Raw genomic sequence first — 12,305 nt, forward strand, 5'->3', positions numbered from 1 at the left:
AAAGCTACTCAAGGAAGGCTTTTTCAAAATCGCCCTCTTTTCAATGGAACTTGACCCCTATATTAGGGTTAGGGGAGTGCCCCAGGGTAGGGTTAGGGTTAGAGAAACGAGGTGTCCTGGCATGGTTTTGATGGTTGGAATGTGTTTAGCATGGGAAGAGATGATGAGCGGTGCAGAAAAAGCTACTCAAGGAGGGCTTTCTCAAAATCGCATTGTTTTCAATGGAACTTGACCCCTATATTAGGGTTAGGGGAGTGCCCCAGGGTAGGGTTAGGGTTAGAAAAAGGAGGTGTCCTGGCATGGTTTTGATGGTTGGAATGTGTTTAGCATGGAAAGAGATGATGAGCGGTGCAGAAAATGCTACTCGAGGAGGGCCTTTTCAAAATCGCATTGTTTTCAATGGAGCTTTACCCCTATATTAGGGTTAGGGGTGTGAACCAGGGTAGGGTTAGGGTTAGAGAAACGAGGTGTCCTGGCATGGTTTTGATGGTTGGAATGTGTTTAGCATGGGCAGAGATGATGAGCGGTGCAGAAAAAGCTACTCAAGGAGGGCTTTTTCAAAATCGTGACTCATTAGCCGTACCTTGTCTGGGCTTTCACATGGCCAGTCAGTGCACTGCCAAGGATATATATATATTTTTTTTTCTTGGATTGGCTGCGAGTTGTTTTTTGTAAATTAAAACCCTAGTTTTCAGGTTTTATTGTGGTGTTGGCACTTTGCGATATTTAAGTGAGTTTTGGGTTGCAGTTTGGGCACTTGGTCTCTAAAACATTCGCCATCATTGCCCTAGACAGTACCCCTTAACCCGTGTGGGCCAGGAAGTGCATTTGGAATTCTGGGCATGTGGTGTGGCCAAGCCACAAAGCGGTTGCTGGTCACAAGACACCCGTGGCCCAGAGCGTTTATGGGCGAAGCTAAAAGAGAAGTAACTCGCCATGAACCCCAGTGCACAGACAAAGTGTGGTCAGAGCTCCAGAACAGAAAAGCATTCTTTGGAACCCAAATAAAGAGGTGCTGGAGGACAGAACGTTGCTTTGCAACATAGTAGTAAATCAATCACACATCAAATGAAGAAATCATACCCTTTCCTAATTTAAAAAAAATCATGCATCAAGTTAGAATCAGGAGGGGCAAGGAGGCTGGCAGGCACCGTGGTGGAGAGCTCAGTCGTCTTGATTGGGCCTTTATTGTGGCGAATAACCTTCAGTGTGAGGGGCAACCGCCGCCGACTTACTTGGCATGCTTGATGGCGCCATCCAAGGTGCTGAAGAGGGCCCCACATTCTTCCACCACGCAGTGGAAATGCACTTTATGGAGAAAGTCACACTGGGCGTCACAGAAGTCCTTGGTACCAAACCTGCAGCAATGGGACAAGTTGGGAAGACCAAATATGAAACTGACCCCATGAAGGGAGCCCTGAATTTGCCAGAGCTGAGCCAGGCTGTCATGAACAGGACATTTTGGGGAGCTTTCATCCATAGGGTTGCCGTAAGTGGGGGACAACCTGGAGGCACACAGTCGCAGCAGCAATAGCAACACCAACAAGCAGTGTTCATCCCTGGACGGAGCCTTAGGACTGGAGAAAGCTGCTTTACTGGGAGTACAGGTCATACTTGGGTCCATCCAGCTCAGCACTCTGACCAGCAGTGGCCTTCGCCAGCCCAATCTGGGGGTGCCATGGACCCAACCCGCAGCGCACATGCTGTCCCACCGTGCTCATCCTCCTAGGACTCTGGCATCATCCCATGAAACGGATCAAAGGAAGCCCCTCCTCACACAGCCCAGAGTTACGTAAACGACAGCATTTGCTCCCAAACGGTGCAGTGATGGCCAACAATTTGGAGGGGATGGGACAGAATCATGGAGGAAAAGGCTACCGGTGGCTGGTAACCCTCGTGGCTGCTTGCTGCCTCCAGTATAAGAGTTGCTGGGGAACATGGGTGGGGGTGTTCTGCTTGTGGGCTTCCTCGAGGCATCTGGTTGGCCACTGCAAGAACCAAATGCTGGATCAGATGGCCCACAGGCCTGATCCGGCACGGCGCTTCTTAATGCTTTATGAGCCGAGTTTCAAAGTCAGACAAGTGGAAAGGTGCACTTCGAAAGACAAGAATAGCTGTTCCGGAGATGCTGCTTATGCTCATTTAACTAGAATACTGTTCCTCAGTCAGCCCTGAACCCAGGAGACAAGGACATTGGCTTACTTATGCCAAAACCATAATGCCTTGCCCATCACTCGGATACAATGTAACAAAAGGAGGGGGTGGCTAGAATGGGAGGAAACTAGACTGTATTTCCATAGGAATGGCAATCTTTTAATTAACTGGCTTTGAATTGGCTGAATTTAAATACATTTACATATTAAAAACATAAATGAAGGTGTCCTTTTCTTTTTGGCTTTTTGTTTTTGGAAGATCCTGGAAGAGGGGAGCGACTTCCTTTTTGTACAAGGTAACTTAAATGTAATAAATTTAATACCACTGTTTAGGAGGAATTCCATACCTAATGTATGGTAAACCACCACGCAATCAGGAAAAGGGGATATGACCTTCCTGGGGAACTCAGGAGGCCGGATTGGGACCCCAGGCCCGAGGTTCCGCACCCTGGGTGGAGAGGACTGCAGCCAAAGGCAACCTGTAAAGGCCAAAAGGAGATCCTTTTCCTTTCCGTTTGGCATGTTTATGGGCTAAAAATTGTTGGGGTTCTGAGAGCCACCCTCCAAACAAAAGCCCTCCTGATTTTCTTATTTGAGGGTGGTGGTGCCAGGGCTTTAATGAATGCAACAGTTACGCTTCAAGAAATTACATCACACAACCCCCAGAAGAGCACAAGAACTCTGAGGAAGAGCTTTGGGGTTCCAGGAGAGAGCGAGATCTCTCTGGACAAAAGGAATTACTTTAAAAGATGGAATTAGAAAAGGGGTGGAAGGTGGGAGGTAATTCATCAGGCTCCGAAGTCAGGCATTTCGGTGGTGTCTCGGGTGCTTGCAAATTGGCTCAGTGCAAACACCGGCCCACGGGCCAGGAGCAGACGGAAGGAAGGGTCGTAAACAAAGGAGAATGACGAACGACAAGTGCCGAGCCGGGGGGGGGGGGCGGGGGGGGCAGGGGCCGATGAGACCTGCCGTGGAAGAGACCAGCTTGGTCTGCGCTCATTTAATGTCTTCATTAGTAATCCAAAAGGAGGAGTAAACAGCCTGGATAACGACATGCAGAGACTACACTAGTCGGAATGCACCAGAAAAAGGGCAGGGATCATCGTGCAAAAGGAAGCTCAGGCAAAGTATTGAGGAGGTTGGCAGAGCTGATTCGAAGGCAGCTTCAGGGGAGACGTAAAACTTCCGGTGCGGGAGAAAAAGCGCGTGAAGCAGGCACTTGCTGTGTTTGGGCTGCGTCCAGAGTTCTGGCTTTGGCTTCGGCTTCTGAAGCCGAGGAAGTTCTTGGCATTCCAGGGCTGCTGGGGCCAAGGGCGCAAGGGGCTGGGCCAGAAGACCAGCTTGTATGCCGGGGCTGCTCTGGGGGACCTGGCTGGCCAGCCACCGGCAAGGAGGCCTTTTGCCCAGTCCTGCCTCGGGTGCAGCTCCTCCCTCGACATGGGCCCATCACTGAGACCTTCCAGAGGCCTCCCCAGTTAGCCTGAGCTCTTTTTATATACACGCATATCAATCCACCCCTGACTTCAGGGTTGGCTGCTGTTTTTAGGTGTGCTTTTCTTCTTCCGCCATTTTGAAAAGAGACATTTGATGCAGTTTTTAGTTATACTCACCGTTCAGGGTGGGCAATTTGTGGCCTTCCAGATAGTTTGGCCCAATCGCCCGGGATCCCACACCACTGGCTGTGCTGCTTACAGCCGATGGGAGCTGTCCGCCAAAACATCTGGAGGGCAGCCACGGGCTGGCCACACCTGTCCCCGTCAAAGCAGGTGATGTGGGCCAGAACCCTGTGACTACTGTAACACGATCGCAGTCCTGAAACTTCCCACATGCTTGGAGAGCCCAGCTCCACTGGAGGCCAAGATGCCGAACGCCATCTTGAGCAGACAGAGGCGATGGAGGCTAGGTCTAGCAATTTAACTGGGTCATGCGGGCCTCGGACCAATCTTCCCACAACAGGGTATTTCCTGGCTCTCACCTGCGCAAATACATCTTCCAGGGCTCAGAAAGTTTCTCTTGAACAAGAGCCTTCACTGTCTTGCCCATATACTGTGTTGCGTCTCCCGCAGCCCCCGGCTGGCTGACGTCACCTTCGACCTTCAGACCAAGAAGGTTTCCAAGGCTGGGGTTACTCTGAGTCATCTGTTGGGAGAAAAATGATGCTGCCTGTTAGGAGAGAGCCCACCAGCTACTCCTCAGGTTCACCTGAGAATTTCCCGTAACAAGCCAAAGGCTGTGAAAAAGGGGAATGGAAAGAACAGGGCTTAAGGGTTGCAGCCAAGTATACTGGGACTTGGCCTAGGGAAAGCTTAATTCAACTCCCTTAATTCAACTCCCAAATAAATAAATAAAAATAAACTCCTATGTCAATGGTTGTCAGCAGCTCACTAAAATAATGGCATAAGGCGACATAAACTGATCCAGCCTCCTTCTGGATTCATCACCCCACCACCACCGCCACCCTTCATCCTGTGCTGCTGAAATGCTTGGCAGGTTTTGTTTCTGCTTTTAATTAACTGCAACTCTTGATGCTGTCTCAATCTGGAATTGTGGCTAATACTAGCTATCATTCATGTCAATAACTATCTTCAAGAAACCACAGCTTGAAGCTGGCTTGCTTTAAACTAACCGTAATAGCCCATGGTTTCAAATTTGCTTATTTTAAACTAGTCTTGGTTAATACTAGCCACGGTTTGTCTCTGGAGAAAACAAAACAAATACAGTTAATCCAAAAAATGCATCTGATTCCTTTCTCCTGGCCATGTGGGAGGAGGAGCGATAAAGGGGAGCATATGAGACCAGGACATGTCTTGGCTTCTTTACATCATATTAAACTATGGTTGAGGGTGACATCTGAATGTGGGCTCTCTGCTTTAATTCCCACAGCAATACTTCCAATCCTACTCAGTCCATCATTCCCAAATGTAACGGGCTCTCCACCACCCACTGGGGAAGTCTGAATAGGAATAAGGGTCAGATTACAGATCTTTGAACTTTCCACCAGATGAGTGCGCAGTGCCCCAGGGCTCCAGTTGGGGTGATCTAGCAGGTAAATGCAACCTGCTAAAGTCCGCCTTACTGCTTTTGAAAAGCTACCCCAAACAGCCTAATCAATGAGAACTTTCATGGATTCAGATGGAGAGGAGGCAAACATACACAGCGGCACAACCTAACTCAGTGAAGTATTGCAGAAGCAGTTGAAGACCTGATGGAAGGTGGTGGGAAGCTTTTGTGGGATGGATATGGGAAGGGAGAGACGGAAAAGGGAACGCATTAGATAGACAAAGTCACAATGTCCTTTCTGGAGGGTTCTGTGTGCCGCCTGAATCTTGCGCTCAGAGCTCAGGGGAAGTAACAGCGATGCCTCAAAGCTGCTCACACAACAGGATCCTGCAGGCAGACTGTGAGGCAACCCAGGCCACGAAAGAGGTTGGCTGCAAGGGCACAATTAACGGAGCCAAGGCGGAATTCATTTTGTATGGGTAAGCAATAAATATCTCAGTAAAAAAGAGCTCAACGAGAGCACTATGCGCTTTAAAAAAATAATTATTTCAGAGCCATTGCATCTGAGAAGATTATATTGCAAAGTGGAAAACTGACCATCTTGGTGCAAAACTTTGGCTGTTTCCCTTACTTTCCCATAGTCAAGGGAGAAAAGAGCAATCCCTGCCACCAATCGGAATCCTTAAAGGTAATAAGCAGAACTGATAAAAGCAAGAAAAAGAGAAGTTGCCAGATTCAAAATATTTTTTTAAATGAACCAAACAAAAACAAAACGCTTTCAGAGGCCTCCTCTTTCCAAACGGCTAGAAGGAGGGGGAGAAAAGAGGGCGTCAGAGGCTGCAATATATTTCTTCAGCCAGTTCATTAAATTAATTCGTAAGCAGTGGCTCTGAAATTATACCCGATGAAAAATGGTCTCAAAATTTAAATGGTACAAACTCATCTTATTAGAGGCAAAACATTAAAAAACAAACGCGTCTCCCCCTCCCCCCCACCTCGCCAACCGCGGCTTTAATTTCTCTTGGTGGGGGGAATGAAAGGCCCTTGATGGATGGCTCTTACCTTATTCATAAGCGAGGATAAAAGAGATGAATTTGCCGAGACTGTGTGGCCATTTGATTCATTACTGGAACACACAAACCAACAGGGTTTAGTTAAGATGTGCATAAGGGGGACTGCAATTAATTCTCCTTGCAAGCTGCCTCCCTCCCGTTCCACAGTCCACCTGCTGCACTGGAAGGGCACGACGAAACCCACCCTTGTGCTGGCCAGGTTGGACTCACTACGCCAGCCAAGAAAGGGCCCTACGACCTGAGTTTAGAGGTAAAGGGAAAGAGGGCTCTAGAGTTCTTGCCTACAAAAGCCAAGCAAGTGTCGCTCTCTGGCTCTCTCTCCCCGCTCCCCCCATCATTCAATGCATTCCTCACTCTTAGCATTAGCTAAGAAAAAATGCATGTTGGAAACATCAAGCAAAGCTGGTGGGCACTGGGGGGACCCTCGGCCCAGCAGTGGGTCGGTTCCATCCACCCCCATCCAAACATGAGAGAATAAACAGGGCCACCCTCCCAGGCCCGCTGGAAGCCTCCTTGGAAGAGAGCTTCTCTCCTTCCCCATCTGTTTCGCCTTGCGTGTTGCCCCTTGTTTAGATTAGGCGCTCGCAGGAGGGAAGGTCTTGCTTTGCTGACTGAGTCCAAACTTTTGGCCAGAGGTGGGGGTGGGGGGCTGATACAAACACTTCAAACAAGCAAGCAAACCCCCTTCCGGGGAAGGACTTCCAGCCGAGGCAGTGCCTTGGCTCACACAGGTAACAGGGCAGAGGACAGAGGAGGGCCGGGAGGGCGAAAGCCACGCCGGAGGCATTCCCGAGCTTGGCAGGGGGCAGGAGCGGGCGGCACGGCTGCCCCCTGGGCCTTCTGCAGCGGAGGGGTGGCTCTGTGGGCTGGACGGACGCGGATGCCACGGATGGGCAGACAGACCCCTCCTCTCCCCTCCCCGCCACATCTGACACGACTGTTTTAGGACATGACCTTGCGGCTCTTGGGCCACGTGGGTCTGCCACCACGGAGTGGTCTCTTACCCATGATCCTTCACACTCAGGTCCAGGCTGTGCTCCTGCAAGGAATTCTGGGCCACGGCGGACACCGAGCCCGGGCTCTCCGCGATCTCTGGCTTAATCTGTGCCGGGTTAAAGCGCCCGGGAGCTGTTGGCTGCCCATTCCCTGTGTTTCGGAGACAAAAAGAAAGGGGGAAAGACGCAAAGTTTTAAATAAGTAAACAAAGTAAAGGAAGTCAACCGACAATAAACCTCGACCGCAACAAATAATGCACAAGAAAGTGGTGGCAGGGGAAAAACGCCCCCAAGTCGGGCTCGAGAGGAAGGGAGCGGTCTGGGGTTTGCTGGTCAGCATTTATTGCTCGGTTGATGTGATGGGTTCTGACGCCCAGCCCGGCGTGGAAATTCTTCGAGTGATAATTATTGCAAAATTATGTCAAAGTTGTCCAGGCTACGGGCCCTTTAAAGGAGAAGGGCGGAAGGAGCGGGGGGGGGGGAGCCGATGCTCTGCGCAAACTGTCATAACTAATTTGCGGGGCTGCCTCTTAAACGTTTATTAAAGACTCTGTTAATGCTGAAGCAATGTGGCAGCTTTAGGCTGCTGGTCAGGCCCCCTTCCTGTTCCCCAATCCCAACGTTGCCGTGGCGACCGCTCCGGCCTCCTCACTGAGCATGCCCAAAAGGAACATCTGCTGTGTCAGGTCTATCGAAACTGACAGCCAATCAGATTGGTTCAAACTGCGTGACCTCTTCCCGCCGCCTCGTCCTGAGCAGGGGATGCTGCTGCCCCCCCCCCCCCGCCTTGCCACCCCTCAACATTTTGTGCATTGCTAATCTCGTATTTTTTTGGAAAAGCAATGGCTTCAAGGAGAAGGGGGACATGCCCCGCAAAGTTAAGGAGCCAGAGAGCAGGAAACACACACGCACTCGGAGAAAAAGGACGCCAAGATGGCAGGGGGAAAGTTGCTGACAGGAGCATGGCCCACCAAGCTTTCATCCGCAATCCCCAAGTGACTAAAATATTAATTTACCCGGAGGCACTACAGCTGACGGTGAGCCGCTCTACCGACAGCAAGTGGCATTTTATTAAAAAATAAAGGAAAAATAGTTCCCTCAATGACCTCTCCCTCCTGCGCTCGGGAACGACTTCCCCACAACCACCACCGCGAGCAAAGAGTGAGGAAAAAGAGTTCGCAAAAGCATCTTGCAGGTTTTGTCTCTCGCCTTTTCTCCCCTGGTTGTCCCACCACTACCTAAAAGGTTTTCCTGCAGCAGCGGGCAGCGCTGGCTGAGGGCGCCTCTCTTCCTGTCTCCCCGGAGCTCTGAGTCTGCCAGGAGTTAGTTATCTTAGTCTGGGTTCAGACAGTGCACTGACCTAGGGCTGAGTGTGGACTGAAGACTGGCTGTTGTCGAAGCTGTCTGAACCCTGCCCAGATAGCAAACCGTGGTGAACCACCCACGCTTTACGGCCCAATAACAAACTATGGCATCTCTTCATGGGCTCTGCGTGAGCTGGGTTCAGACAACACTTCAACAACTCATGCTCAGCCTTTGAGTGTGGGCAACTGAATCGGGTCACCCAAGCTGTCTGAACCAGCCAAGACAACAAGGATGCAACTTTTGAGATGACTGGCAATGGTGCAGTGGTTCGTTCTGAAGTGCAGGTGCGCAAGCTGATGCTGCTGAGGCCGCGCCCCCGAGGAGGGTCTGGAAGTGCAGGCAGCCGCCTTGATGCCCATCAAGAAACAGGTCCCAGCAGTTCTCTTCTTCTTCTTCTGCAGCAGCAGCTGGTCTTTTGTGAAGCTAATGCATCTTAATTGCCCGTCCAAAGCCAAGCCAACCCTAAATGCTTTGCATTACAAGGGGGACAGATCACAGCAAAATACTGTGGCTGTGAAAGGGAGCAGAGAAGCCTGGCAGGGTGGCCGATGACCCTTCCCCCTGCCGAGCAAGGAGTGCTCCTGGCACCACGGGAGCTCCCTACACAACCACCAAATAGTAAATCTAGGGAAACCGGACCCCCGGCTCCTGTGGCAACAGGTCGCTGCCTCTCGCAGTGTTCGGAGCAGGCCTGGCAGTGCGGAGGAGGCCCCTCCACCACATCCTCGGGTCGGGGCAGCCCTGCTTGGGAAGGACTGTCGCGATGGCCAGTGGGAGCGCCTGGCTTCTTCCGCTGGGGAGGCGCTTGCCAGAAGAACTGCTCGGAAGATATCCCTCTGCTTGGCTTTTTGGATCTCCCCTGAGTTTTCCCTAGAAAATTTCAGTCATTGCTTTCCTGGCTTCTTTTCCCCTTATTAAAAAAATGCTTTTCAAGTCGCCTTCCAAGTGCACTCCACCACACCCAACAGGAAACCAGCGTCAGCCCCTGGTCCAAGTCGTAAAGTAAGAGCTACCTGAAAGCTGGTGGACTCAGGTGCTGAAAAATGGCAGGTAACCTTGTTGGCATAGCTAGTTCAGACTGACATGCCTTCCACCTGGACCAGCCATTTGGAAGACAAATCCAAGCACAAGAAGCTCCAACGCCCCCCCGTTTCTCTGAACCGATGTCCAAAGTGAGTTCCGGTAGCCACCGCAGAACCCCTCTAACTGACAGTAAGCTGAGAAGGCAGACAGTTGCTGAGAAAGTTTTTCTTCAAGAGCTCCGAGAAATCTGGAGCCAGCACTGCTAAGCAAACTGCCCCTCAGAGAGACCTCCCTCCGCCAGGGGCGAGCACAGAACCCACCTGCCTCCACTGCCACAGAAGGCTTCAGGGCTGCTGCCGCCAGCCTGGCCATCATTGGGGAAATCAAGCCTTTGCTGGCTGAGATTCTCTCCATGAGGGATGCCGCCGGAGTAGGCGAGGAGGTGGTCGCGGCCTCGACGGAACCTGAGATGGCCTGGGAAGGGGAGCTGGCCGAGGATGCTGGGTTGGCACTCGACGCGCCGGTGGCAATCAAGCCAGCCGAGGTGGCAGGCAGCGGGCCGGGGCCCCGGCTGGGGAGGATAGGAAAGTAGGGACCGGCTGTTCCTGGGAGGGACGCGTTGGGGAGCGCCAGGGCCAACGATATATTGCTCGGGAGGGCTTGGGAGAGCAGGCCAGGGATCTTGGGAGCCGGCGGCATACTGCCGGCAGGCTTGCCGGAGGCCTGCGAGGCCGCAAGCTCCGCGGCCGAGGAAGGCGTCCCCGGGACGATCAAGGAGACGGAAGACTGCTGACTGGTGGGAGAGGCACTCAGGCTGGAGTTCTTGGAGCTCATGGCGGAGAAGTCGACAAGGTCGTCGTTGCTGGACTCCTCCTGCTCGTTCTCCTTGGCGCCCAGCAGGGAGGAGGGCAGGCCCAGCACGCCGGAGCTGCGGATGTGCCGGCGCTCGTGCTTGCGCTTGTGGGAGGTCATCTGGCTGGTGGAGGTGAAGGTGAAGCCGCAGCCCGGCCGGATGCAGTGGAAGTGGTTGGTGGCCTTGCTGTAGACGCAGCCCTCGTACTTGCACTCCTCGTACTTGTAGAACTTCTTGAAGCCGTCCTTGGCGTAGGCGTCGTCCTTGATGTGGTAGCTCTTGTGCTTCTCGATGTCGCATTTGTTCTTGAAGGTGAACGTACAACCTGGCCGCCTGCCGGAGGGAAAAAACGGTGGATCAGGCCCAAGGCAGGAGGAGGACCCCCCAAAATCCCATGTCCATTGGCTGACCCCAGCAGAGGCAAGGCCCTCTCTATCGACCTACTGATCGATCGATCGATCGACTGCAATTCCAAACCAACCAGCAGCCAGAGCTCCCTGAGCAGCTTAAAAATATGAACACCTCATTATATATTGTAAGATATAATATAAAAACAGTTCCTACTCAAAAACAATCTATAACAATCAATAAAATCCCAAGCGCTGTCAAGTGCCTGGGAGTAAAGTTTTAACCTTTATGGAAAAGATGGCAGTGCTCATGACACGTCGTCCCCTCCAAGAGGGGGCCAGCACCAACAGGGTCTGCTCCCCCGCTGGCACCCCCTGAGAGACCCTTGAGGGGGCGCCCCAAGGAGGGCCTCAGGTTACGCTGCCCAAACCAGCCACGGCCCGTTCAACACAAGTGGCCCATGAAGAGCACACATGGTCTGTTGCTGGGTTGTGAACTGTGGTTTGTTCACCAGAGCGCCTTATCTCAGCTGGGACGACCCACATTGCAACGACACCCCGTGGTTTGTTCAACGCTTCTTCAGCCTGCGGATTTATCACATTTTCTGCACCCAGGCAGAGGTGTCTGCTTTCGGGCATCTCGGAATGTCCTGTGTTTTTCATTTTATGTATGTGCAAAATCCTTTATCGAGCAATAAAGTGAATTCAATTGGACTGAATCAGCTAGCTTTGCCTTCTGTGAAAAATAAAGAAATCCTAGTAATTATTTCTGCATTTGCATATATGGATATAAATTAGCATATGCAATATTTAGGCCGATTGCTCTCCCTGAGCCTGGGCACAAAAGCTTTTCAGTGCCTAGCACTGCCTCTGGTGCCAACTATACCCATGGCCAGCCTTAACTTCGGTCCCACCTGCAATGGAAATGAGTCGTCTTCTGCCCATAGAACTGGCAGTCCACAGTGCCACAGTCCTCCGTGGCCCGGAACCGCTGGAACCCATCGTTGATGAGCTGCGTGTTCTTCTTGTGGAAATTTTCGTGGGTCATTACATCCGAGGTGCTGGTATAGACTTTGTTACAGCCCACCTGTTGTAAGAGACAGAGGGAGAAGGAAGACAAATGAAAAAAAAAAGAGCAACATTCGTCCAAGCAGAAGCAGGGTTTGTTTTTAACTGGGGATGCCGGGAATTGAACCCGGGACTCTCTGAATGCGAAACAGCTATGGCCCCCTCCCTTCAAGTCCAGGTGGTACGAACACTACAGAGTCAGTTGCCAGGTACCTGATTTGGACTGTGTAAGTGAAGGACATTTGGTGAGGTGTTTGCTTTGGTTTATGTAGCTCCCTGATGTGTTACTGTGACTATTCTTTTGGTTTTATTTCTGCTGTATTTTGTAGACATATTTTGCAATGAACTTGTCGATGGTAATTATAATTCTCCCCAAACCCCAAATACCCTGCCTCTGATATGTTAAACCTAGACTGAGCTACAGATGT

The 12,305-nt window shown here is 51.5% G+C and overlaps 1 protein-coding gene across 6 annotated transcripts in view; it reads right to left on the minus strand.

Annotated features, from left to right (window-relative positions):
- The window catches only part of CASZ1 (castor zinc finger 1), a 115,621-nt gene that overhangs the window by 18,099 nt on the left and 85,217 nt on the right, over positions 1-12,305 (minus strand). For all 6 annotated transcript variants that reach the window (XM_044445270.1, XM_044445266.1, XM_044445269.1 and 3 more), the window contains 6 exons: positions 11,724-11,896; positions 9,930-10,795; positions 7,231-7,372; positions 6,216-6,279; positions 4,129-4,292; positions 1,236-1,358 (listed from right to left, as the gene is read on the minus strand). In XM_044445270.1, coding sequence (XP_044301205.1) covers positions 1,236-1,358; positions 4,129-4,292; positions 6,216-6,279; positions 7,231-7,372; positions 9,930-10,795; positions 11,724-11,896 — 1,532 coding nt within the window. The remainder of the gene's footprint in view (positions 1-1,235; positions 1,359-4,128; positions 4,293-6,215; positions 6,280-7,230; positions 7,373-9,929; positions 10,796-11,723; positions 11,897-12,305) is intronic.

This window comes from Varanus komodoensis, unplaced genomic scaffold, assembly GCF_004798865.1.
Source record: "Varanus komodoensis strain SLA01 unplaced genomic scaffold, ASM479886v1 scaffold48, whole genome shotgun sequence".
NCBI lineage: Eukaryota > Metazoa > Chordata > Lepidosauria > Squamata > Varanidae > Varanus > Varanus komodoensis.